General features: G+C 34.9%; 1 protein-coding gene across 2 annotated transcripts in view; it reads left to right on the top strand.

Moving 5' to 3' along the window:
• The window catches only part of STAG1 (STAG1 cohesin complex component), a 504547-nt gene that overhangs the window by 464722 nt on the left and 14768 nt on the right, over positions 1 to 25057 (top strand). The window contains exons 22-27 of one of the 2 annotated variants that reach the window (XM_061167656.1): positions 13128 to 13220; positions 15187 to 15361; positions 17075 to 17214; positions 19898 to 19999; positions 22727 to 22875; positions 23466 to 23594. In XM_061167656.1, coding sequence (XP_061023639.1) covers positions 13128 to 13220; positions 15187 to 15361; positions 17075 to 17214; positions 19898 to 19999; positions 22727 to 22875; positions 23466 to 23594 — 788 coding nt within the window. Of the gene's footprint in view, positions 1 to 13127; positions 13221 to 15186; positions 15362 to 17074; positions 17215 to 19897; positions 20000 to 22726; positions 22876 to 23465; positions 23657 to 25057 lie in introns of those variants that run through there. The other variant, XM_061167655.1, reaches the window with a different exon arrangement.

Genomic DNA, 25057 nt, shown 5'->3' with positions numbered 1-25057 from the left:
AATCTTGTAGAGTGGATATTATAATCCCATTTTTACAGAAAAGGAACCTAATACTTAACAAAAATTGAGAGTTGTCTAAAATCACACTTACAGCACAAGTCTCTTTGAATTTCAACATACTGTCTTTCTGTTACTACTCCTTAAAATCTTGTATTATTAAGCTTTTAATACAACTACTTTTTATGGAGTTTTGTTGTAGTTGGTTTTTTTAAAAGCAGATTTTCTAAGGACACACTGGTTGCTTCCTCACTAAACAGTATCAGCTGTCAGCTGTATGTAGAAAAGTATGACACAGGGTGGTGTTCTGTGGTCACTCTGTACCCTTCAAGGTGCTTAAATGGGAAGTTACCATGGTTTTTAAATGGCTCAGTGTGTAATGTCAGTGGCTTAGTCAAAGTATTTGGAAAACTTTGCTAATGATGCACCTGAAATTCTCTGTCCATTTTTTTCCCCTTTAATTTGTTTCCTGAAATTTAAACATAATACAGCAAACCCTTTGGGTCTATATATTTAACATTTGTAATATTGATTTTGTAGAGGTAACATGAAAGTCTTACTACATGAATTAATTTCATTTTTTTTATTGTTGAAAAACTGTTAATTTCGAATGAGCCATTTATTTAGTGAGGAACTGGCCACCTGACTGCTGTTTTTCTCTGCTCATTTTTGTTATATTTGTAGAAATTCATTTAAACCTCTGAAAAGGTCACTCATATTTCTGATTAATAAATTATGCATGTTTGGTTTTGGTGTAAAATATAAGGTAGAATGGTTTTCATAAATTTGAGCTTTCTTACTTATGTGTTCATTATAAAAACTATATACATAAAATGAAATTTCCAAATCTTACTACCTGTTAATATTTTGATGTATTTTCTTTCAGTACTTTTTCTTACATACTTTTCAGTCTTATTAAGATTATGATGTATTTATAATTTTGTGTCTCTTCAATTAACATAACATATTCTTCATGTATTGAATGTTTACAGATAATATTTTAACGTTTGCATGATAGTACATAGTGTAGCTTATAATTTATTTTACTGCTTTCTTGGATATTTAGATTGTTTACACATTTTAAGTAATAAAATTAATTCTGTGATGGACATTCTGGTACAAAAGCTTGTTCTGTGTTTTGCATTTTTTCATCTTACATTCTTGGAAATGGAATTGCTTGGTCAAAGATTGTACATACTTTTAAGGCTTAATTTCACATTGCCAAATTGCTCTTTAGCGAGTACTTTTTAAAATTTACTTTTCTTCTTTCTGTTGTCATGAACACTGTCATTTGAGGGATTATGAATGGTAGTTACATTTGAAGTTTAAATTCAAATTATAACTTAACAGTGAACAGTATTCTATAACATGAAGTTATATGAGAAGACTATGTCAAAAACAGAATTAGATCTTTATTTGAAGTGGAAGTCCACTGGGTTTCACCAATGGGTATTTCCTCTGTTCCCCTAATTTCCAGAGTTGAAGCTCTTTGGCAATCTCACAGGTCATGCTCAGTATACTTTCCTCCGGTGCCCCCTAGTGCTGGTCCTGTAGAAGCAGCCTTCAGTTTCTCTTCTCTGTAGCAGAAAACACACTTCTTCCTTCAGCTCCTTCTGGACATATACAGAGACATTTAAAGAGCCAGGTAAATAAGAGTTAGGGCTGAACTAATGCCCCTATTGCCTTTTTTGGCCTGGGGATCTAGAATTTATCCTCAATTTTTTTTTCCTCCCAAGAGGAACTGTCCTACTCTCTGTAGTCTTAAATTTGTAGAACTCTCCGCCTTAACCCTGCATGTTTCTATTCTAGACAGCAGTAGGAATGGCCTAGGGGAAACATCCATGTAGTCTGGACGCAGGCTTTATCCTTAAGTCTTCAAATTAAGGAAAGTCTACATCCCTCAGGGAGCTACAAGTCAAATTATTACTGAGAAGTATAGCATGTTTATTACAAAATTTGTTCTTCCATTACACTCTTGACTGAAGGTTCTCCTCTGCAAATTTCAACTTGTTTACCTCCAAACAGTTAGGGTAAAGATGGGACTGATGGTGGCCAAGCCCCCTGAGGAGAAATGTTTAACCTTGCTGTGTATAAAAATCCACAGTCTGCTTTCTAGACCTCTTCCTCTCCCCTTCCAAGTCCTATAGAGTATTAATGTCTGTGAACAAGAAAGAGATATCCTCACTCAGGTCCTTGCCCCCATACTCTTATAATAACAAAATACAGATAATACACCTTAGTCTGCAGAGTTCACTGCTTTGAAGGGGAAGGGAATGAGGCCAATAGCTGGCAACAGTAGCTATGCTTCTAGGAATAAAGTATACAACCATTTTGCTTCATTCTTTTCTAAATCTCCCCTCCCCTACCTTTTTATTTCTTGAGAAGTCTATCCTCAATAACTGTCTACTTGGTTTTAGTTTTAAGCCTTTCCTTTTGACTTGTCCATGACTTCATAGTGATTTTTTGATAGCTTTGTTTCTATTAATATTGTGTCCAGTCTCAAGTACCTGATTGGCTGGTCTAGGAAAGTTAGGAGGGAAAGAGCCAGGACTTGTTTTATATTCACTTCTTTTTCAGCTCCTGGAGGGTTATTTTTTTTTTTTAAATCTGGAATACATAAGTAGATGGCTGTTTATACTAAACTCTCAACTTGTCCAAAATTTTATCCATCTCTAACATTCTAAAAATTTCTGGAAATCAGAAGTAAATATGTTCAACTTAGAGGGGAATGTACAATTCATGATTCCAACATCTTATTAAGAATTCCATGCTGTGTTTGCATCCCTGTTCCTGGGCCTCTACTTTCTGGAGCTTGCTTTCTGGTAAGGAATGCCTTCTCAGCCCTTGAAGGACAGCATAAGGCTTCTTCAACTTCACTAGCCTGTCCATTTGGATGCTGTTTTTACTTGCACAGGGACAGTGGTATTTAAAGTACCACTTTATAAATGCCCTTAACTTATTTAATACCTCAGGATCTAAGCAGTGAGCCAGGACTGAGAAGATCTATTCTAAATAACCATTATTATAATGTAAAAATGTGTTTTAACTGAGTTTATTAGAGGCTGAAAGCAATGTTAACAATATTTAATGCTGTGTGGTATGGCCAGATATTTTTTAAAAAGAATATTTAAACAAAGCCATAACACTTCCCACTCTTCAGTACAGAAATTAGAGATCTTTCTCCACCAAAATTAATGATAAAGGAGGTTTACTTTCCTGTCAGGCCATTTATTTGAATAAAAGAATGTAAGTATTTTATATTATTTAATATTCCCGAGTGATAAAATAATCACTTTTCCTTTCTGCAGTAGGTTTTTTATCTTGAAAATGTTTTTTCCAGTGGCCATTCTGTAATTTCTAGGTATTTGTTTAAATGATTTCTTCTTGCCAACCCAATTTATATATATATAAGAAACTTTCAGTTTATAAATAGGATATCTTTCCAGTATTTTTTGTGTTGAAACATGGCCTTTGGAGTTAAATCAAGTTTGAAGTTTGGCTCCATTTCTTACCACCTGTGACAAAGATATACAAATTACTTCGCATTTGAACTTTAGTTTCCTAATAAGTGATATTCATTGCTAGATAGGGTTGTTGGGAAGATTAAATTAAAAGAAATGATTTCCAGCAATAACTGTTGCTTTGATAGCATTAAATTGCAGTCCTAGCCTGTGCTTTCCTAATCTTCTCCCCTGCCAGAACCAAAAATTAATGCTAAATGAACTGTTATATAAAGTTATGGAAGTACGTAAACATGCTCAGTGTCTGGTGTAGGTCTGGAATATAGCATGGTAGACTTTGTCCTCCATCTGTATTTTGAAAAATTTGAGAATTCACATCTCTTGCTTTTCTCCTAACAGTCACTGCTTTCCCCCTGTCCCTCTGACTCCTCCTTTAGCTTCCTGCATCTTTGTACACCACAGAAAAGAGAAATCAGAACATGTTTTGGAACTACAGTAGGCAGCTTAAGGGTTCCTAGATCAAGTGGATTACCATTGAGGCAATGGCAGGAGTCAGCAGGTGGGGATTCAGATCACCAAGAAAGACAACACTGAAAACTAGGTATTACATTTGGGGTTTTAAAGTCCAGTATTTCACTGTATATTCACAAAAGTGGCACACTCTCCTTATCTCCAGAAGAGAAGCTAGTAGCAGTTACTCGTGCCTGAAAGCGTGTCAGAGACGCTCCGCAGGGCTCACCTGAGAGCACGGTGAGGCTTTTGCCTCTTGCCCACTGATGTGTCCCCAGTGAGTGAATCACCTAGTTAAACATGTTTCTGTCATACTTCCTATGGATATGAGTTAGTTGAGCTGAAAAATAATGTAATGAACCTTATGTTAGTAATGATGCTAAGTACATAAAAGTTTAATGCAGTTTATATGTCCAAAGAGCTTTGTAGCCTAATACAAACCAGACAAACTTTAGCCCATAGGGCAAATCTGACTAGACACCTGTTTTTGTAAGGAATGTTTTAATGGAACACAACAATGCTCATTCATTTATGTGCTGCTTTCTTGCTCCAAAGGCAAGTTAAGTAGTTGTAACAGACATTATGACCTACAAACCCTAAAATAGTTACTATCTGACCCTTTACCCAAAAGGTTTGCCAGTACCTGGCCTCGTTGAGTAACCCGTTGGTCTTGTTTTTAACTAGCTTAGTTTTGTGCCCCATTTTTTAATCACAAAAAATGTTTCACTAAATTCTTAAGAGGCTTTATTCTCATATTCTAAGATCTTTGGCCTGATCTAGGTCCTTATTTCACAACTTCCCATGTTTTACTTCTGCATACTCTGAAAATTTACAATTGTCAGATAATGTTGAACTAGTTTTAGATATTTATTGTTAGTTTTTCCATGGCTTCAGTTTCTATGATTATCTAAATGGTATTTCATAGTTGTGGATAAAAGGATAGCCAAATGTAGTCTTCCTCTAGACACATAAAATTATGATGCAAAAATGAAGGGAAATCACCGATTTAAATCTGCCTGTTTGGGTCTTCCAGGGAGTTCAGTGAATAAGACTTTGCTTCCCAATACAGGGGGTACAGGTTTGATCCATGGTCAGGGAATTAAGATCCCACATCCCCTGTGGTATGACCCCAAAAAAAAAATCTGTCAATATCTGCATGTTTTGTGTGTTTAGGAATTAAATCCTTATCTTTCCTCACTGACTATAATCATATTGAGATACTCGGCTCTTAAAAAACAATTGCACTTTTTCTTCCTAAGATGTTAGAGTAAGTCAAGTTTGAGCCTTTTGTACCTTTGAGAAAATTTCTAATGTAGTTTATATGATAAATTCACCAGTTCTGCCAGCCTTATTTGGGGCTCTTCTTTGTTGAGATTTTGCTGAGTAGCGTATATTTTCAAAACATCATGTTAGTTCATTAAGAGAAATTTCTTTTATTTTTGACAATAGATCACTGAAAAACTGAAGCTCTTTTAGCCCTTTCACATTTGAGCATATTGAGTTTCAGTCTTCTAATTCTTGGTTTCACTAAATCTACAGGGAAGGAAAAGCTCTTAGTGAAGCAGCTTGCAAAATGCACACAAAAGAACATAGCCAAGATATTATAATTAAATCTCAGTGTCATCTTCTCACTTGACGCTTCTGAATTCCTTTCCATAACTACTTTAGGAAAAGTGCTGTGAACCCCAAGCTGCTTTCTGAAAATAAGAGAAAATACTGGTTTTATCTAGGGAAAAGCATTTAAAAGGAAGCATTCTGTTCTCAGTCTACATTCTCTTATATGGACTGAGAGAAGAGATTACTGTTCTAACTCTGCCTTCAGTTTTTATCACTATAATGCAGGTACTCTGGCTAGAAAGAGTTTAAATAGAATTCCATTAAGTTCAGAGTGTTAGAGGCACTCCCTAAAAATTTTAGTCACTTAAAATTACAGTCTGTTACAGATACGTTAGCTCATGTGTTGTTCTTTTTCAGTGTCTTTTAGGTTGACCTGCGTTTTTGTTTATATATAAGTGTATTTGAGTAATTTGAGTTTCATATTTCTTATCTCCATAATGCTGCCTGTATATTCCGTATATTAATTTTCCTGCATTATAGAAAGTCACTATAGCAAAATGGTTAAGACTATAGACTCTGGAGGCAAACTGTTCTGGTTAATTTACTACCTCACTTACTAGCTTTGTCTTTGGGTCTGCGTTTAACGTTTCTGAGTCTGTTTCTTCATCTGTAGAATCGAAGTGATTATATCTATACCCATCACAGCTGAGTTAATATGTGAGAAGCTTAGATTAGTGCCTAGTACACAGTAACTGCCAATAGATGTTAACTTTATGTAGTGTGAGATGCTAGCATAATGAAGTTTGTAGGAAAATTATAGGATGAATAAAGAAAGCACAGTGTTGTGAAATTCAAAAGAACTAAAATTTTGTTCTCAGCTGTTCAGAGGAATTTACTATTTGAGATTAGTTACCTCTGTTAAATGGCAACCTACTCCAGTACTCTTGCCTGAAAAATCCCACGGACGGAGGAGCCTGGTAGGCTACAGTCCATGGGGTCGCAAAGAGTCGGACACAACTGAGCGACTTCACTTCACTTCACTTCACCTCTGTTAAATATACAGTATCTGTGCCTTTTTACCTAAAATTGTTGGTACTTACACTTCTCAGTGGGTTCTAACTGATTACAATTAAGTTAACTTTCTTGAGCACTGAATATTGAAGTTCTATCCAAATCTGTGCTAAACTTACTGCTAAAAAAGCTTCTATTTCCTTAGTTGCTTTCCGTTTCCACATTCTTAAAATGCTACTGCTGATTAGTAAACAATCAGTAGGTTGCTTACCTAGTTGTGAGGTTAAATTTACAACTTCTCAGATGGATTGGCAAGTAATCGTTTTATATAAGGCACATCTGCTTTATGATTGACCTTTTAAAGGAATCTTTTGTCTCCAACTCCAGCAATAGCTGATTCCCTAGACTGCTTCAAACTGCACAGTAACCATGAAATTTAAGGGAATAAAGGAGCATTAATGCCTCCTAGCATCATTTTTAACTATATTTATTGTGTAGTAAAATGAACACATTTATTTGTCCCTGGGATTATGCTATCATCTGTATTATGTGTACTTGGATATCAATCAGCAAGTATTTACTAAACATCTGCCCATGTGCCAAACACTGTTCTAGGTAACAGCAGGAACAGTGAACATTCATCCTTTGAATATTAGGTTTACCAGTTAGCACCTGTATGTTCTTATTTGAGTGCCTAGATTAATTCAACAGAATCACAGAATGCCATAGAACCTCAGAGAATATCTATTTCAACCCTTTTGTGTATAGATTTTTAAAATCTGTAATCCTGAGATACAGTTTCTGTAAGGTCTAAACTAGTTCATAGCATGGCCTGCATTTTGTTTTTCTTTCAGTTATTTATTCAACAAACATTCTCAAATCTTTTCTATTGAAAAGGACAACGAAGACCCCCAAAGACCTCTCCAGTAGCTGTCCTATTTTTCTCTCACTCTTTACAGACTTTTTTGAAAGAGTTGCTTGCTTTCTTATCCTTTCTACCATTGCAGTTTTAAGCCCTTTTAATTCCTTTGAATGAGTGTGTGTGCTCAGTCATGTCCAACTCTTTGTGAGTCCATAGACTGTAGCTCACCAAGCTTCCTTATCCATGGGATTTTCAAAGCAAGATTACTGGAGTGGGTTACCATTTCCTACTCCAGGGGATCTTCCTGACCCAAGGAGAGAACCTGCATCTCTTGTGACTCCTGGATTGGCAGGCAGATTCTTTACTACTTGTGCCACCTGTGAAGAATTGATGCCTTCGAATTGTAATGCTAGAGAAGACTCTTTGACAGTCTCTTGGACTGAAAGGAGATCAAACCAGTCAATCTTAAAGGAAATAAACTTTGAATATTCATTGGAAGGACTGATGCTGAAGCTGAAGCTCAAGAATTGATGGCTTCAAATTGTAATGCTAGAGAAAACTCTTGACAGTCCCTTGGACTGCAAGGAGATCAAACCAGTCAATCTTAAAGGAAACCAATTTTGGATATTCATTGGAAGAACTGATGCTGAAGCTGAAGCTCCAGTACTTTGGCCACCTGATGCAAAGAGCCTACTCAATGAAAAAGAACCTGATGCTGTGAAAGACTGAGGGCAGGAGGAGAAGGGGACGACAGATGATGGTTAGATAGCATCACCGACTCAATGGACATGAATTTGAGCAAACTCCAGGAGATAGTGAAGGACAGTAAAGCCTCGCGTGCTGCAGTTCATGGAGTTGCCAAGAGTCAGACACCACTTAGCAACTGAACAACAAGAACAAAATTCTTTTGAAGAGCTTTCCTGGTGGCTCAGTGGTAAATGCAGGAGGAACGGGTTTGATTCCTGGGTCGGAAGATCCCCTGGAAAAGGAAATGGCAACCCACTTCAGTATTCTTGCCTGGAAAATCCCATGGAGAGAGGAGTCTGATGTGCTGCAGTCCACAGAGTCACAAAAGAGTTGAACACAACTTAGCAACTAAAGAACAATCCCTTTGAAAGTGTTCTCCCCACGGTCACTCAGAATGTTGTCGCTTTATTCTTGCAACACTTTCATGTCCTTTTCTCTTGGTGGCATTTGTCATCATTAAGCTATTCCATTCATTATTGTTGTTTAATATTTTTGTTTATTTGTTTATTTTTTAGCTGTGTTGGGTATTAGTTGCAGCAGGTGGGATCTTCACTGCAGTGTGGGGATCTTCAGTCCAGCACACAGGATCTTTTGTTGTGGTGCTCAGGCTTGTCTCTAGTTGTGGTACAAGGCTTAGTTTCCCTGCAGCCTATGGGATCCAAGTTCCCTGACCAGGGATCAAAGCCACATCCCCTGCAGTGGTTTATTTAAGGTACAGTGCTCAAGGTGCATTCTTAAGTACTGGACCACCAATGAAGTCTCAATTCTACTCATTTTTAAATGTTTCCTTTTCTTACCTCTGGGATGCCATATTCTGATTTTGTTCCTACTTCTCAGACTATTTCTTAGATATCTTCATATGCTTTTCTTTCTTATCCATCTATTAAGTTTTGGTGTTCCCCAGGGTACTTTTGTCAGCCCTATTTACATATTCTCTTTTTAATGGTCTCATCTACTTCCATTGTTTCTAAATGCCGAGGACTCCGAAATCTCTTTTTGCTCAGATTCTTTACTGTGGACTTTGAACTCATCCAGCTGCCTAGTAGACATCTTTAGTAGGATATTGTAGGGGTAGTGTGTAATTTCCTCGGTTCTGTCTCACCACAACAAAAATTAGAAGCAGTGGGCGGACCACTGTTACAGTTCAGTTCAGTTCAGTTGTGTCCGATTCTGCGACCCCGTGAACCACAGCAGACCAGGCCTCCCTGTCCATCACCAACTCCCAGAGCCCACCCAAACCCATGTCCATTGAGTTGGTGATGCCATCCAACCATCTCATCCTCTCTTGTCCCCTTCTCCTCCTGCCCTCAATCTTTCCCAACCTCAGGGTCTTTTCCAGTGAGTCAGCTCTTCGCATCAGGTGGCCAAAGTATTGGAGTTTCAGCTTCAGCTTCAGTCTTTCCAATGAATATTCAGGACTGATCTTTAGGATGGACTGATTGGATCTCTTTGTAGTCCAAGGGACTCTCAAAAGTCTTCTCCAACACCACAGTTCAAAAGCATCAATTCTTCTGCACTCGGCTTTCTTTATAGTCCAACTCTCACATCCATACATGACCACTGGAAAAACCATAGCCTTGACTAGACAGACCTTTGTTGGCAAAGTAATGTCTCTCCTTTTTAATATGCTGTCTAGGTTGGTCATAACTTTCCTTCCAAAGAGTAAGTGTCTTAATTTCATGCCTGCAATCACCATCCGCAGTGATTTTGGAGACCAGAAAAATAAAGTCAGCCATTGTTTCCTCTATTTCCCCATCTATTTGCCATGAAGTGATAGGACTGGATGCCATGATCTTAGTTTTCTGAATGTTGAGCTTTAAGCCAACTTTTTCACTCTCCTCTTTCACTTTCATCAAGAGGCTCTTTAGTTCTACTTCGCCTTCTGCCATAAGGGTGGTGTCATCTGCATATCTGAGGTTATTGATATTTCTCCTGGCAATCTTGATTCCAGCTTTTGCTTCCTTCAGCCCAGTGTTTCTCATGATGTAGTCTGCATATAAGTTAAATAAGCAGGGTGACAACATACAGCCTTGATGTACTCCTTTTCCTATTTGGAAATAGGAAAATAAAATAAGAAGTCTGTTGTTCCATGTCCAGTTCTAACTGTTGCTTCCTGACCTGCATACAGGTTTCTCAAGAGGCAGGTCAGGTGGTCTGGTATCCCCATCTCTTTCAGAATTTTACACAGTTTATTGTGATCCACACAGTCAAAGGCTTTGGCATAGTCAATACAGCAGAAATAGATATTTTTCTGGAGCTTTCTTGCTTTTTCGATGATCCAGCAGATGTTGGCAATTTGATCTCTGGTTCCTCTGCCTTTTCGAAAAACCAGCTTGAACATCTGGAAGTTCACAGTTCACGTATTGCTGAAGCCTGGCTTGGAGAATTTTAAGCATTCCCCATGTAATTTCCTCAGTTGCAGCAAAAATTTGAAGTGATGGATGGACTGGTGTTATAGCTCAGTTTTATTGGCAAGCAAAGGAAAATACATCCAACCCAAAAGACGAGGAAAGAAAAGCCCAAGGCTCCATTTTGGCTTCTCTCGTTATGTCTTTTCTCCTGTCCCTGAGCCTGCCCTATGTAAATTGGGCTGGCCAGGAGGGCTGTTTGTTTTACCTGAGGTCCTCACTCCTTCGTTTGTTCTATTTTCACAGTCTTTTCCCTTCCTTGTCTTTTAGCCACCACCATTTTGGACTCCTTTTTCCTATTCTCACTACCTAATGCTGTCTTTCAGGATTTGCAAATCAGCATCCCTAAAGCCAAACTTGTTACCTTAGCATTTGTTCCTGTATTAACTATCTCGGTGACTTATACCATATTCCATCTAGTAGGCAACTACCTAGAAATTAGGTCACATCAACATCCTCTGTTCCTGTTAGCTCCTAAATGCCATCAGTTCTGCTGCTTTAATTCCTCTATACTCTGTTGACATCTTTACTGGCAACATTTTATTTTTAGGCCCAATATTTTATTCTCAGATTATTCCTATGGCGTCTGTTAATATATGATGAACTGTAGGATGATGATTAGAAGCATAGGCCATAGAGTCAGATAGCACTAGGTATGGATCCTTACTCTATCACTTAGAATCTATAGATGCTCTGAACCTCAGTTTCTTCCTCTGTAATATAGGCATATTAATCACTTACTTCATAGGGTGATTGTGAGACTTAAATTTATGCCCATTCATTGTTGTTCATTCAGTTGCTCAGTTCGACTCTTTACAACTCCATGAACTGCAGCATGCCAGCTTCCCTGCTCTTCTCCATGCCCCTTACAACACAGCATTTGGTACATAATAAACCCTCAAGAGAAGACTGTATTTATTATTAATACTATTAAGATTTTATTTACTATTTTACATCTTTCTCCCTTTTCCTTAGAATATGATTCCTTAGCATAACTTTTTAACAACTTCATGATAAAAATCCTTATTCATTAGCTCCTTATTGCTGACAGGATAATAGCCAAATAATTTAACATGGCATTTTAAATCGTAATCCATTTAAATGGAAATGGGTCCTCTCTCTCTTCGGTTTTCTCTCACCACTCTCCTCCCATGTGCATCCCAACTGCAATAAATGAACAGTAGTCTCTCAAAAGCACCTCCAGGCTTTTGAACATTCTGTTCCCTCTGGAACACCTTTCCTTATAGGTAGATGATTTTTAGTTGTTCAGAACTCTTCTTTGGCAACCATGCTGTGACTGCTCTTGACTCTGGGTTAAGCTTTCCAGTGTAAGAACTCCTTACACTCGTTTGTGACTGCCTATTCTCTTGTCTCCTTCCCCTAATGCTTTATGAGTCTGAAATTAAAGAATACCAAGGAATGTTGAGGTTTGATTTTTGGATGTTAATCTACAGGAACATTAAAGGTTCTGGAGACAGTGTCCTTTTTACTACTCTGCACAAGAGGGTCTTATTCCTTCTAAATACTGCACTCATTTTAGCAAAAGAAAATATATGTAATTTTTGAAGTATCATTATTTGGGATGTGAAGATTCCAAAAAGGAGTAAGTACTGTCAACTATGCAAAATAGAAAAGCTTAAAGAATCTTAGTTTCATAGAATACTTTTTAAAAGTGACTTCTATACCAGCCTATGCTCATTTAAGTACTCTTCGTTACTCTTTTAAATATCAGTATAATACTGAGTTATCTGCATGCATCTTGCTCATTAGTGAAAAGAATGTGAGCTCTGATACCAGACAGTCCTGCTTTCAGTCTTTGCTAGTAATAACTACTTCTTATAATCAATATAAATATTAAATTATACAACAGCCCTCTTACCAGTGCCTGGCGCTTTATAGGGACTTAATAAATTTAAGTTTCCTTTTATAGTTCTCCAATGTTTCATATTGAATATTGTAATATGGCCATCTGATTAAATCCTATTCACCTGTCCAATCTTGGATTAAAGCTCATCTTTTTATGAAGCTGCCTCCAACTCAGCCATGTCTGTCTGCCACAGTTAGAGTTGATACCAAAAAATTAATTACTCTATGATTGGTCTAACTCCCTGCTAAAATATTAACTCTTTGAGGACACGGACACTATCTTAAAGTTATCTCTTCGCCTTGACATTTGCAGAGTGCTGAGAATATGGGAAAAATTCAGTACATGTTTATTGCTTAATTGGTTTTTTTCCAGAATGCTGCTGCACTTCCTTATTTTACTACATCTAGTATTTGTTATAGGAATGACTATCAGTTTTAATACCAGCCCAAGTAAACCATATATATAAAGGAAATATGTTGGAGGAAATCATACTGAGCATTCCAAAGCGAAATTGAACAGAGTATTTGGGATTATCAGTTTTGTTGCCCCTTCCATTAGGATAACTAGGAAATTATGATTTGGTTCTCAGTGATAAATTCGGTTTTATGAATTTCCTTAACAATAAGCTGGTTTGGCTATTTTCCATTTATTATTTCTTCAGCTTTCAAGAATACTTTAATTCATGCTTGCAAATTTGTGTCTTACAGGAGGACTTGTTGGTATTGAGGAAAACAGTGAAGTCCTTTCTGGCTGTTTGCCAGCAGTGCCTATCTAATGTTAATACTCCAGTGAAGGAACAGGTAAGAGATTGTCAGTTAAGAGCTCTCAATATAAATAACTCAAATGCATTGAAGAAGCATAAGAAGATGTAAATTTTTTTAAGATGTAATTTTTTATGGCAGTTCTTAGCATGTAGTTTATGTTATGGGACCTGGGACAAGAGTATAGGTGTCTAAATATTTAAGTTATAAAATAAGCTAACAAACTTGTTATACATCTTTGTACCTTGGCAAGTGAGGTCAGGTTTAAATTTAGAATTCTTGATTCTTATGAATTCTATACCAGAACCTGAGGATTCTGTACCAGAATGGGAGCTGGCTTAGGGTCCACTTTCTTCTCATCTTACCTTCAGTTCTTTCCCACACCAGGTAGAACTTTTCACATATGCATGTGAACAGTTTAGCCCACATATCCAAACTATCAGCATCACTTCCTTAAACAAGTTGTTCCTTAACTATCCTGGGGCCTAGGAGTACACACTGGGGATGCCGTGTGTCTCAGAAGGATGCCTATGCAGCCGCTCGTAGCAGAATCCAGTCTGTGAGGGCAGGGAGTCCATGAATCCCTGTCCCTGGACAGAGTTGTAAAGTCGGGGTGCTGATGGGCACATCCCATTGGTCCAGCAGACTCCTCACCCCTTGGCAAGGGGTGTAGACCAAAGACGGTCAAAGTGAAGCCCAAGGCAATACCATTTTCACAAAGTGATTTTGTAAACTAAAACTGTTCTATTAGGAAGAGCTTCTATTTAAAAAAAATATATATATATATATCTTTTCCATGCTGTTTTTTATTATGATGTTCAACTAGAAAGAGTCTATATCTAGTTAAAGAATACAATATTACTTACCCTGTGCTATCTCATCTTACAAATAGGTTATCACAGGTCTCTTCTTTATTAAGTTATCAGCATCTAACTTAAAATGGGAAGAGAGATTATCTTTCCTAAACCTTATTCTCTAAATCTTCTGAACTTAACCAGTGCTATCTAAAAGTACCTAACTCAGGACATTTAAGCCAGAAATTCAGTGTTTCTGCATCATCACTTTGGTGACATGCAAAAGTATGGCCTCCGTTAAAAATACACATTTCCCCAGATTCCTTTCATGCTCTCCTCTTTTCAGGTGACTTGTTTCTAAATTTATGTATTTCATGGTAGTGTACTTAGAGCATGAATTTCTATGATTCTTGCTGGAGGTAAACGATACAACCAGCTCCAAATATATACCAAAATTGTGTTTTCCACAGAAGTCAATTTTTAGAGGGGGGTGAATGGATTGTTTTAGGGTATAAGAACCCTCAGTTATTCCATAACAGTAAATTGATGACACAAGTTTATTTTGTACCATCCATTAAATAGGATAAATTTGGCACTATAACCATAATGTATTCTCTATGGGAAAATATATTGAAAGTTCTTTATGTGAATGCATTTGTTGGGAAGCTTTGCATCACTGTTTTTTATGTGAATGATCTTGAATCCCAAGTTTAACCTATGGTTCAAAATTTTGTTTTACAGTAGATTATTAAAAGAAGAATCCAAAATGGTAGCTTACAGATTTAGTGTACTACATTGTAATTGATTGAATTATACAGTTTATCTTAACATTTGTGCTTATTTTTTGCTTATGCAGTATATGATTGATTTATAACCTGTAGTTAATATAGTAATTCAATTTTGTGTTTCCAGAGTTGAATTCAGTTCATTTTTTATAAGTTCAAGTCAAAAATCTCTTAATTGTTTTGGGTTAGTACAGCCAAATAAAAAAATAGTTTATATTTAGGGGAAGTGAAGAGTCTTAAATATTACTAGTATATAATGAGAAAAAGTAATTTTATTATGTTTGGAAATTAAAATTAAGTAGCTGCAATTTGAATACTTAGCATTTCTATTATGGTACTGTTACTGAACTGCATTTAATTTATTATATTGTCATTTGTAGTTATTATTGTACAGTGTTTTACTGATGAATTTCCTTTTCATTCCAGGCTTTCATGCTACTCTGTGATCTTTTGATGATTTTTAGCCACCAATTAATGACAGGTGGCAGGGAGGGCCTTCAGCCTTTGGTGTTTAATCCAGATACTGGACTTCAGTCTGAACTCCTCAGTTTTGTGATGGATCATGTTTTCATTGACCAAGATGAGGAGAACCAGAGCATGGGTATTTGCAGCTATCATCTTGTCAATATTGATCTTGTCTTAACAACCTCAAGAGATTGAAGAAAAAATTTCCAATTCAGTCCTAAAAAATACTACCGTTTCTCTCTTTTAAACAAAAGTTAATACGTTCATATAATTCAGAAATCAAGAATAATATACACAGTGAAGTGTCTCTCCTTTAACATAGTACCTTAGAGATCTTTCCCCATCACTAAGTACAGAGAGTTCCTTATTATTCTAATAACTACACAGTATTTTATTATTTAAATATAGCATAATTTATATTGTTCATCTCATATTGATTGATATTTGACTAGTTTCCAGTCTTCTGCTATCCTAAGCTACACTATAATGGATAATTGGGAACATTTGTCATTTCCCACATGTTTGAAATATATGTTTAAGATAGATTTTTTTTAACAGAACTGCATCCAGGTTCACAATTTTCTAAAGCAAAGCATCTGAATTCCTTTCTGTTCCTGAGTAGTGATCATATATTACTTAAATTAACAAAATGTGACTCTAAGATACTAAATGCTAAAACAATATTATGAAACCTCACCAGTCAAAATTGTTCTGAGCCTCCAGAATGAAAACTTAGCAAAATAAGACTGAATATAAATAATTATAAATAAATACTATATAAAATAGGTTATTTGTGAAATAGATGATTTAAGCTCTCTTAAGTAAGATCTGTGGCATATCAAATCCACAGATCTACCTGGTGCTATTGGAATGTTCTTTATTTAACAGAATATTTTAGAAAATACTGGACTGTGAAAAAAGGATCTCTGAGTTCATGTTAATCTCAGGAGACAGTATTTTTTACCTGCTATTTGTCCTAAGTAAAAAGATTTCCAACTTCCAAAAGCATTGATGCTTCACAGCAGGACCAGGGAAGAGAGAAGGGGAGAATAGAAAGGGAAGAGAGAAGTTGAGAATAAGTTATTTTATGAATATACATGTGAAGAAGAGAAAAAGAACACTGTCCCTAAATAAGGGCAGGCCAAGACATGAGAGGCTCAGTACAGAACTTGAAACAACTGTGTCAACTTTTATTGTCTAGATACTTGTGGAGATATTTTGGGGGGGATTAGAAATAGATAAACCTGAGAATCTAAAAAATGAGGAATAAACAGTACTTGTTTGAAAACATTTGATAATGATTTGTTTTAAAAAAATGTGTATGTACATAACATGGTTTGCAAAATATACTTTATTTCTCAGCTTATAATGTAGCCATGTTTAAGACAAGAACTGAAAACTAACTCCTTCATGTAATTTCCATTACTCCCCATACATGTTTCTAAAGGAAAACTTTTCCCTGTGTCTTAAATTTTTCTGGAAATTTCTTCTCTGTAGAAATAGATTAGCACATAAGGAATATTCAGATAAAAGGCAGCATTTTAAAGGTAAAAGGACAACAGTATTGTTATGACAAAAGTATGAGAAAAAAATCTATATATGGTTTGCTTCTCTAACTAGTCTTTGCTATGATAATCTCCTAGAACCTTAGTGCCTAGTGTTTAATAAATATGTAACTAAGTATAGCACCCTAAGATAATCAGTATAGCTAATAATTTTTATCCTATCTAAAACTAAATTGTACCTATTTGTAAAGTTATAGCCTAGTTATTTTTTCTACAGATTGTCTACAATGTTTTCCCTTGGATAAAGGGCCAAAGTTCATAACTAATTTATTTTCTGTGGTTAGAGGGTGATGAAGAAGATGAAGCTAATAAAATTGAGGCCTTACACAAGAGAAGGAACCTACTTGCTGCCTTCAGCAAACTTATCATCTATGATATTGTTGACATGCATGCAGCTGCAGACATCTTTAAACATTACATGAAGGTATAGTTTCATAGTCTTTTTTAATGGGTCAAGGACATTTATTTATTGATTGATTAAGATAGTAGCTACATATTCTTGTTTTTCTTATTCCACCTAAGTGCCTTAGAAGTTTGCAACTAAAAATGAAAGAGTAGTGAGCAAGCTAAAATTGATAGCTTTTGCCTAAATATTATTGATGGTTTTCTGACATATTTAAAATTTCTCTTTTTTATGAGCTTTTTATCACTCTATACCATTATATCAATTCCATGAAGTAGGAGTTCCTTACATTTATAAGAAAGAATGCTGTTTTATTTTCTTAAGGCCATGGACCCTTCTTACAGAAGAAAACTCTCTCTCTTCCCTATGACATCTCTCCAGATAGGTTTATATGTGTGTCTACCATGCTACCTGCCAGGCACTAAAGTTAACAAAGATTTTTAAATTCCTACTCCAAAGTGATCTAAAGCTGGAGACAATAGATATGTTTAGGGGTTCCTGGAAATATATAAAATAGATACACTCTTAAGAAATATGAGGGTTAATGAAAACCATTAGACATGCCTTTTGAACTAAGTCTGAGATGAGAAGCATTCATTAGTCAAGGAAAGAAGTAGTAAAAGGGCTTTCAGGCAGATTGGACTACTTATACAAAGACAATGGAAATTGAGGAAAATGGAAGTAACTTGACATAGCAACAGAGATTGCTTATGAGAATGGAGCTAGAAGTAAGATCTAAAGATATTAAATGAGGTTAGACCTTACATGCTGTGTGAGAATTTGGGATTTTTTCCTGCAGGAGGTAAGGAGATGCGAGGGTTTTACACCATTCTGATAAGTATCCGACTTCCTGGCTGTTCTTCTTCCCATAAGCTCCATTTTGTTTCTGACACTCAAAAAAAGCAGTCCTCAAAAATCTTTATGATAAAACCTAACAGGCATACTTATCGGTGTATGTATTTTTGCCTTGTTTTTATGTCAGAGACAGTATTTTATTTTGCCCATGTTCAGAATATTGTGTATACCATTGATTCACTTGTGTCTTTGTCCATGTTTGAGTTCCATTCTAGTTATGACACAGTAAGTAAATATTTTACTAGACAACTGCAATGTGATGAGTACTATGTTGGTAGCCAGAGGTTTAAATAAGACATAATTTCTGTACTAAGGCAGTTATAGATTACAGAGAAACTGAAATGTAAACATTATATAACATGCTAATAATGAATAGCTGCCTATGTTCTATGCCATTTATATTTGAGAGACTGCTCTAAGGCTTTTATATTATCTTTGTTGACTGCAGTAACTGTGATTTAGGAAATCATTATTTATGGAAAAGGAAATCAAGGCTCAGAGAGGCAAAGTAACTTTCAAAGATCACACAACTATTAAAGTAGCAAAAACTGACATTTGGTTTCTCTAACTTAAAGCTTAACTCTTTCCAGTAGATGTAAAACCTCAACATGATTATTGTGGTGATAGATGTATAAATTACAAAGCAAGCACAGATATATAGACACTTAAGTGAGCAACCAGGGCAGGCTTCCAAAAGTAATATCTAAACAGGACTTGGTTGGATGAATATGAGCTTACCATGGTTTCCCTTGTCATCCTTCAGTAGTACTGTCTTGGGTTCAAGATAGGCTTTATCCAAACTTTTATCATCCTTAGCAGTTTTTAGACACCTGTGTTCATTATAGGCTTTAATCTTTTATGAATATTTTAATCGCTGTTTGCTATTCTTTATATATCCTTGTCTATTTGGCTTTTTGCCTCATTTCTCTATGTGATTATTAAAAATCTTAATTTTTGTTGATCTACCTGTTGAACTACTTCAGTGTTCTCATACATCTTTTTCTTTTTATCTGCACTGAGATAATTTTTAATTGCACTGAAAAGATGATTCTTTTGAGATATTTCCCCTTTTTTTGCTTTCCCTTTTTTTCCTTTCTTTTTTTTTTTTTTTGGCACCTCGCATCATGGAAATATACCCATCTTCTTGAAGATAAAATGCAATTGTCAAGCTAATATACTCACTTCTTTACATAGGTTATAGGTTTTAGACTTTAGTTTGGAAATAACATCCAGATTTAATAGTCTTAGAGTTTCTCCTAATTATTTACTCACAAGGAAAACTCCTTAAATCCTGTGTCAAAAAATTGAATTATAAAATTAGTTGAATTTTTCCCAATCACTGTTGAAGAAATCACTGTTTTTATTTTTTATATTATATATAATAGTAAAATACAGACATTGTGGGGGGAAATGGGTACACAAAAGTATTTAATGAAAAGTTAAATTTGTTATTGTAATTTACCCTTCCTTTGTTTAGGCCCTCTCCCCAGAAGTAAGCAATTTTGACTGTTTAGGTTTTAGTTCTTCAAGATGTTTCTATCAGAGTTCTGTTTCTTGATCTGGACAAGTGGTGTCTGTTGAATCCATGTTGTAAAGAATGAGTAATTTTGCTCACATGTATCACTTCTCCTCTTTGAATTTCCCAGGTTTCTAGTTCTATTATTTATTTCATAATTTTAAATGTCCAATGTGTATTTTTTTAACATTAGACAATATCTTTTAACTCTCATTAGGTTTTTAACATGAAAAATCAAACATGCCTTTACTCACCTTTCCGTTTTTTTCACCAGCCTGTTCTTTATCTCATGAAATGTCAGCAGTTTTAAAGCTGTGTTTCTTTTCCTTACAGTATTACAACGACTATGGTGATATCATTAAGGAAACATTGAGTAAAACAAGGCAGATTGATAAAATTCAGTGTGCCAAGACCCTCATTCTCAGTTTACAGCAGGTAAGAAATTTGAAGGAAAAGAAATGAGTAGAATTAATATTGAGCACCTGCATGTGTTTATTATAATATGCTAGTTATCTCACCTCATTTAAATTAGATCATTATATTAATACACTACTATGGATACTTTCTGGTACAAAGATGTGCTATGTGTCTTTTCTTTAGGAAGACAGTCCTATAGTTTACATTTCAAATGGGTGAAATCCTAAGGTGATCTCCTCTTAGACCAGATGAAATGCCAAATTGGATATTTAAAAAGTGATCATTTTTAAAGAACAAATATAAAAATACATTTTAAAAGTATTTAATAAGGGAAGGGGCAACAGTAGTATCCAAATAAGAAAATATGTCACATGTATTTCCTAAAGAAGATTCCTAGTAAATGCCTAGTATTAAAGTAGAGATGAGGGATGGTAGTGGCTATAGGTTTGTATGTATGTATATTTTTAGCCTTTGATAAAGGTCAGTGTGAAAAGGATCAGCTCCTTTTTAATAGGTGATGGGTCCATTGACTATGTATTTGGAGAAATGGCTATAAATAGCCCTACCTAACATGTAGACAAAATAATAACTACTGGGTGGATTTCATATATATATATGTATATATACATATATATATATGTTAAAAATTAAGTTTAAAAGAATATAAAAGGATATTTTTATATACTGGAGTAGGTAAGTCCTCCAGTAGAGAAGCGACAATGTAAAAATTTGATTATATATATAAGCTTAAACAGATTTATACATCAACCAGCACTCTGAACAAAATTTAAAAACCAATGACAGATTATGAGAAAATATTTTTAATCATACAGAGCAAATCCTACAAATCTGTAATAAAGGTAAACAAATCCCATACAAAAGTGAGCAAATGAAAAAAGCCACTTTTCAGAAGAGGCAACTTTTCCTTAAAAAGCAATAAACATGTGAAAAAACATAACTTCGTTAATAATTAGTATAATACAAATTGAAACAAGGGAGTTATTTATCACTGCCAAATAGACTGGCATGAATTAAAATGATAGATATACCAATGATTGTTAAAGATATGGCAAGAAAAAGGTCCCTTGTGAAAGCAATTGCTCCTACCTTGTTAGAATATAATTTTGCAGTATATTTCAAAGTTTAAGATATACATTCCTTTTGAACCAGTTTTTTCCTACTTAGGTATCTGCATAGATACATTCAGGTATGCACAAAACCGTGTATATGAAAGATAGTTTTATTGCAACAGTCTGTGTAATATTGCACAATTCTAAATAGTCTAAATGTTCATCAACATAGGACTAGTAAAATAAACTTATTCTGAAATAGCTGAAATAATTGTAAGACAAAATATTAAGTGAAAAACAGCAAGTTTCAGGACAAAATATAGTACAATACCATATAAGCAAAAATTAAAACTTTATGTATGTGTAATATATTAATGTGTCTAAATTGGTCTAAAAAACTTTCAAACTTTAACCCTAACATTGATTACCTTTGGAGAGAAGAAGAATATATAATGGGAAAGAGAAAAAATAATTTTACTTTGATATTCTCTGAATTTTATACAGTGAAATATATTCTTTGTATTTATTTTAAATGTAAATTTTAGAGTTGAAGGCTATTGTGTACAACTGTCTCTGAAAACAGTTTAAAGTTTAATAATTTATAAACAATTACCCATGAATAAATTTGAAAATCTCTTGAAGAACTGCTGTTTCTAGTCATGGCAGAGTAAGTAGTTTAAACCAGTCTATTGCTAAAGAAACCTAAAAAGGTAGACAACTTAACTAATAGAAGATAAGAGCTATTTCAATGAAATGGTATGCCTAGAATGAATTGAGAGATTGGGAGGTGAGGAAGTAAAGAAAACAAATATAAACAGTATTTCTCAGGATCATTGTGTAAAGAGAATGTGACAGATGCATCCGTAATTGGCAGAGGAGATGGAATTAAGAAGTTAGGATTGTTTGTTTTTTAAGATGCATGCATCTAACAGAGAGGGAATAGTTAATGATTCAGGAAAAAGCTGTACACAGGACCAAACCATTAAGTAGGTAAAGGACGGTGAGATTCCGTACATAAGCAGGGAGTGGCTTTAGATCAGAGCTTGGACTGTTCAGTCTCTCACAATAGAAGAGGCGGCAGATACATGTAAGTGTCTCACTTTGGTGGCAGAATGACGATGGCTTTTATATTCTTTAGTATTCCAGAGTTTTGATTCTATTATTTTGATGCAATACATGTAATGTGTATGTAATTATAAAACCCCATCACTCAGTTTTAGAACTTTTTTGTGTATTTTGTCATTGGATGGGAAAAAAACATTTCATATATCTTAATGATCTTCGTTTACATAATGTTCTTGTCTAAGATGTAATGAGTGAGAAACAAAGTTCTGAACCCTGCACTTTATATATTGCCATTCCTGTGAAAACAACAAAAAGAATACATAGTATATTTTGTAAACATTTTCCCCAACCCAAAATATGTTCCTTTTGGTAGAAAAATAAATTCTGGTTTGCATGTAATCACACAACTAGCATAAAAATGAGCTTGAGAAATAGTAGATAATAGTAGATGACTTGGAGAAGGGGAAAGTGTAGCTACTGTTAATACAAGAAGGGAAATACGTATTTTACCGTATGGCTTTTAGATATTTTTTAAATTGTATTACCTATTCTAACAGTAAATAAATATTTCTTAGCTATGAACTTTTTCCTCTTTTTTTCTTTCTACCAGTTGTTTAATGAACTTGTTCAAGAGCAAGGGCCCAACCTAGATAGGACATCTGCCCATGTCAGTGGTATTAAAGAATTGGCACGTCGCTTTGCCCTCACATTCGGATTAGACCAGATCAAGACACGAGAAGCAGTTGCCACACTCCACAAGTGAGTGAGCTAAATAAACACTGTTATACACAATCTGGTTTACTGAAACTTACCAAAAACAACTATTATTTGACCGATTTTTTAAAGTAACAAATGTTAGACTTTTCAAGGAAAATTTTAACAAAATATTCTTGTCACTCTGTCAGTGAGAAAATGTTGTGGGAGACATGTTTAAAAACACTGTGCATCCTCATTTCATTATTGAAAATGGAATAATAAAAAAATTTTCTTAAGTACCTTACAAAAACTCTACGAACCAAATTTTCTGACAATCTCTGTATCTTTCCAGGGTATTCTGTTACCTCTAAAAGCTACACAGAAATTTAGCTTTGTGGCTGCATAGCTATTTTTTATTTTTTACAATGTAAGTTTAAAATATAACTTCACAACATAAATTGTTTTCCAGTGTAAATACTAAAATGAAATATTATTATGCAACTGTCATGCAAATTATTACTTTACCATTTGAGTTTATTTTTACCTTCAGTGATAATTTTGCTGCCTTCCCAACTATTTTTTTTAAATTCTAGCCTGTTGAAGAACTATACTAGCTATTTGGAAAAATAAGACAATGTCTTCTTTTATTTCAGAGATGGCATAGAATTTGCCTTTAAATACCAAAATCAGAAAGGACAAGAATACCCGCCTCCCAATCTCGCTTTCCTGGAAGTGCTAAGTGAATTTTCATCTAAGCTTCTTCGGCAAGACAAAAAGACTGTGTAAGTTGCACGTTGCAGGACAAGTGGTTTTTATCATGACACCATTATAATTCTTGGAGAATTATACTTGGAGTGGCAACCCACTCCAGTACTCTTGCCTGGAAAATCCCATGGACGGAGGAGCCTGGCAGGCTACAATCCATGGGGTCGCAAAGAGTCGGACACGACTGAGTGACTTCACTCACATTATAATTTTAAGTGTTAAAATTTTTGAAGGAAATTAATCATGTCATTACATTAATAACTTAGGCTCTGATAGTTTAAAGGACTATAATTTTCTTTCAAACTTTTATATAGTTTTTCTTTGCTTACCTTTCAGTACCCTAGAATTTGCAAGTGGGAATGATTTCTTATTCTCTTATTCAAAGATCTGTAAACACTAGCTTAACCATTGTGGGACACTTTCTTCTTTCGTTTTATATTAGTTATAGTTTAGTTTTATTTTGTATTTGACCTGTTCCCATAAAATCAAAGTCGAGTTGGCTTATAGTTTTCTTCATAACATTTTCTTCTATTTTCTGTTAGTTCTGTCCATTACTGCAAGTGGGGTATTAAAGTCTCCAACTATTTTTATTGAATTGTTATTTCTCCTTTCAGTTCTCAGTTTTTGCTTCATGTATATTTTGGGACTCTATTGTTAGGTTGTATATATAATTGTTATGTCTCCCTGGTGGATTGACTGACTCTTAACTCCACCACCTTCTCTGTCCCTAGAAAATTTTTGTCTTAAAGTCTATTTTTTCTGATAGTAGTGTGTAACCACCCCAGCTCTATTTTAGTTACTGTTTGCATAGTATAGCTTTCTTTCCCCATCCTTTCACTTTCTACCTTTTTTGCCTTTGAATCTGAAGTATGTTTCTTGTAGACAGCACATACAGGCATACCTCAGAGATATTACATGTTCAGTTCCTCACCACCACAAGAAAATAAATATTGTGATAAATAAAGTCACATGAATTTTTTGGTTTGTCAGTGAGTGCATAGAAAAGTTGTATTTACACTCTACTGTAGTATATTAAGTGTATGATAGCATTATGTCTTATAAACAATGTCCATACCGTCATTTTAAAAACGCATTATTGCTTAAAAATACTAACCATCATCTGACAATGCAGGCTTAATGCAAGCTTTCAATTTGTAAAAACTGAGGTATCTGCAAAATGCAGTAAAGCAAAGCGCAATGAAATGAGGTTATTTGTTATGTTATTTGTTATTAGATCATGTTATTTGTTTTAAAACAGTCTCTGCCATGATACTTTGTTTTCTATATGTCTGTCTTTGATTTTTCCCTCTTTTATTGCCTCCTTTTATATTAAACAGATATTTTCTAGTGTAGCATTTTAATTCCTTCAGTCCTTAATTATATTTTTCAGTTCTTTCTTAGTTGTGGATGTGAAATACCATCTCTGTCTCATATCATTTCCTTACTCCAATACATCTTTGCCATCACCCACTTTTTTGTG

Source organism: Dama dama, chromosome 19 (genome assembly GCF_033118175.1).
Source record: "Dama dama isolate Ldn47 chromosome 19, ASM3311817v1, whole genome shotgun sequence".
Classification (NCBI taxonomy): domain Eukaryota; kingdom Metazoa; phylum Chordata; class Mammalia; order Artiodactyla; family Cervidae; genus Dama; species Dama dama.
This window is presented reverse-complemented; position numbering and strand designations above follow the sequence as displayed.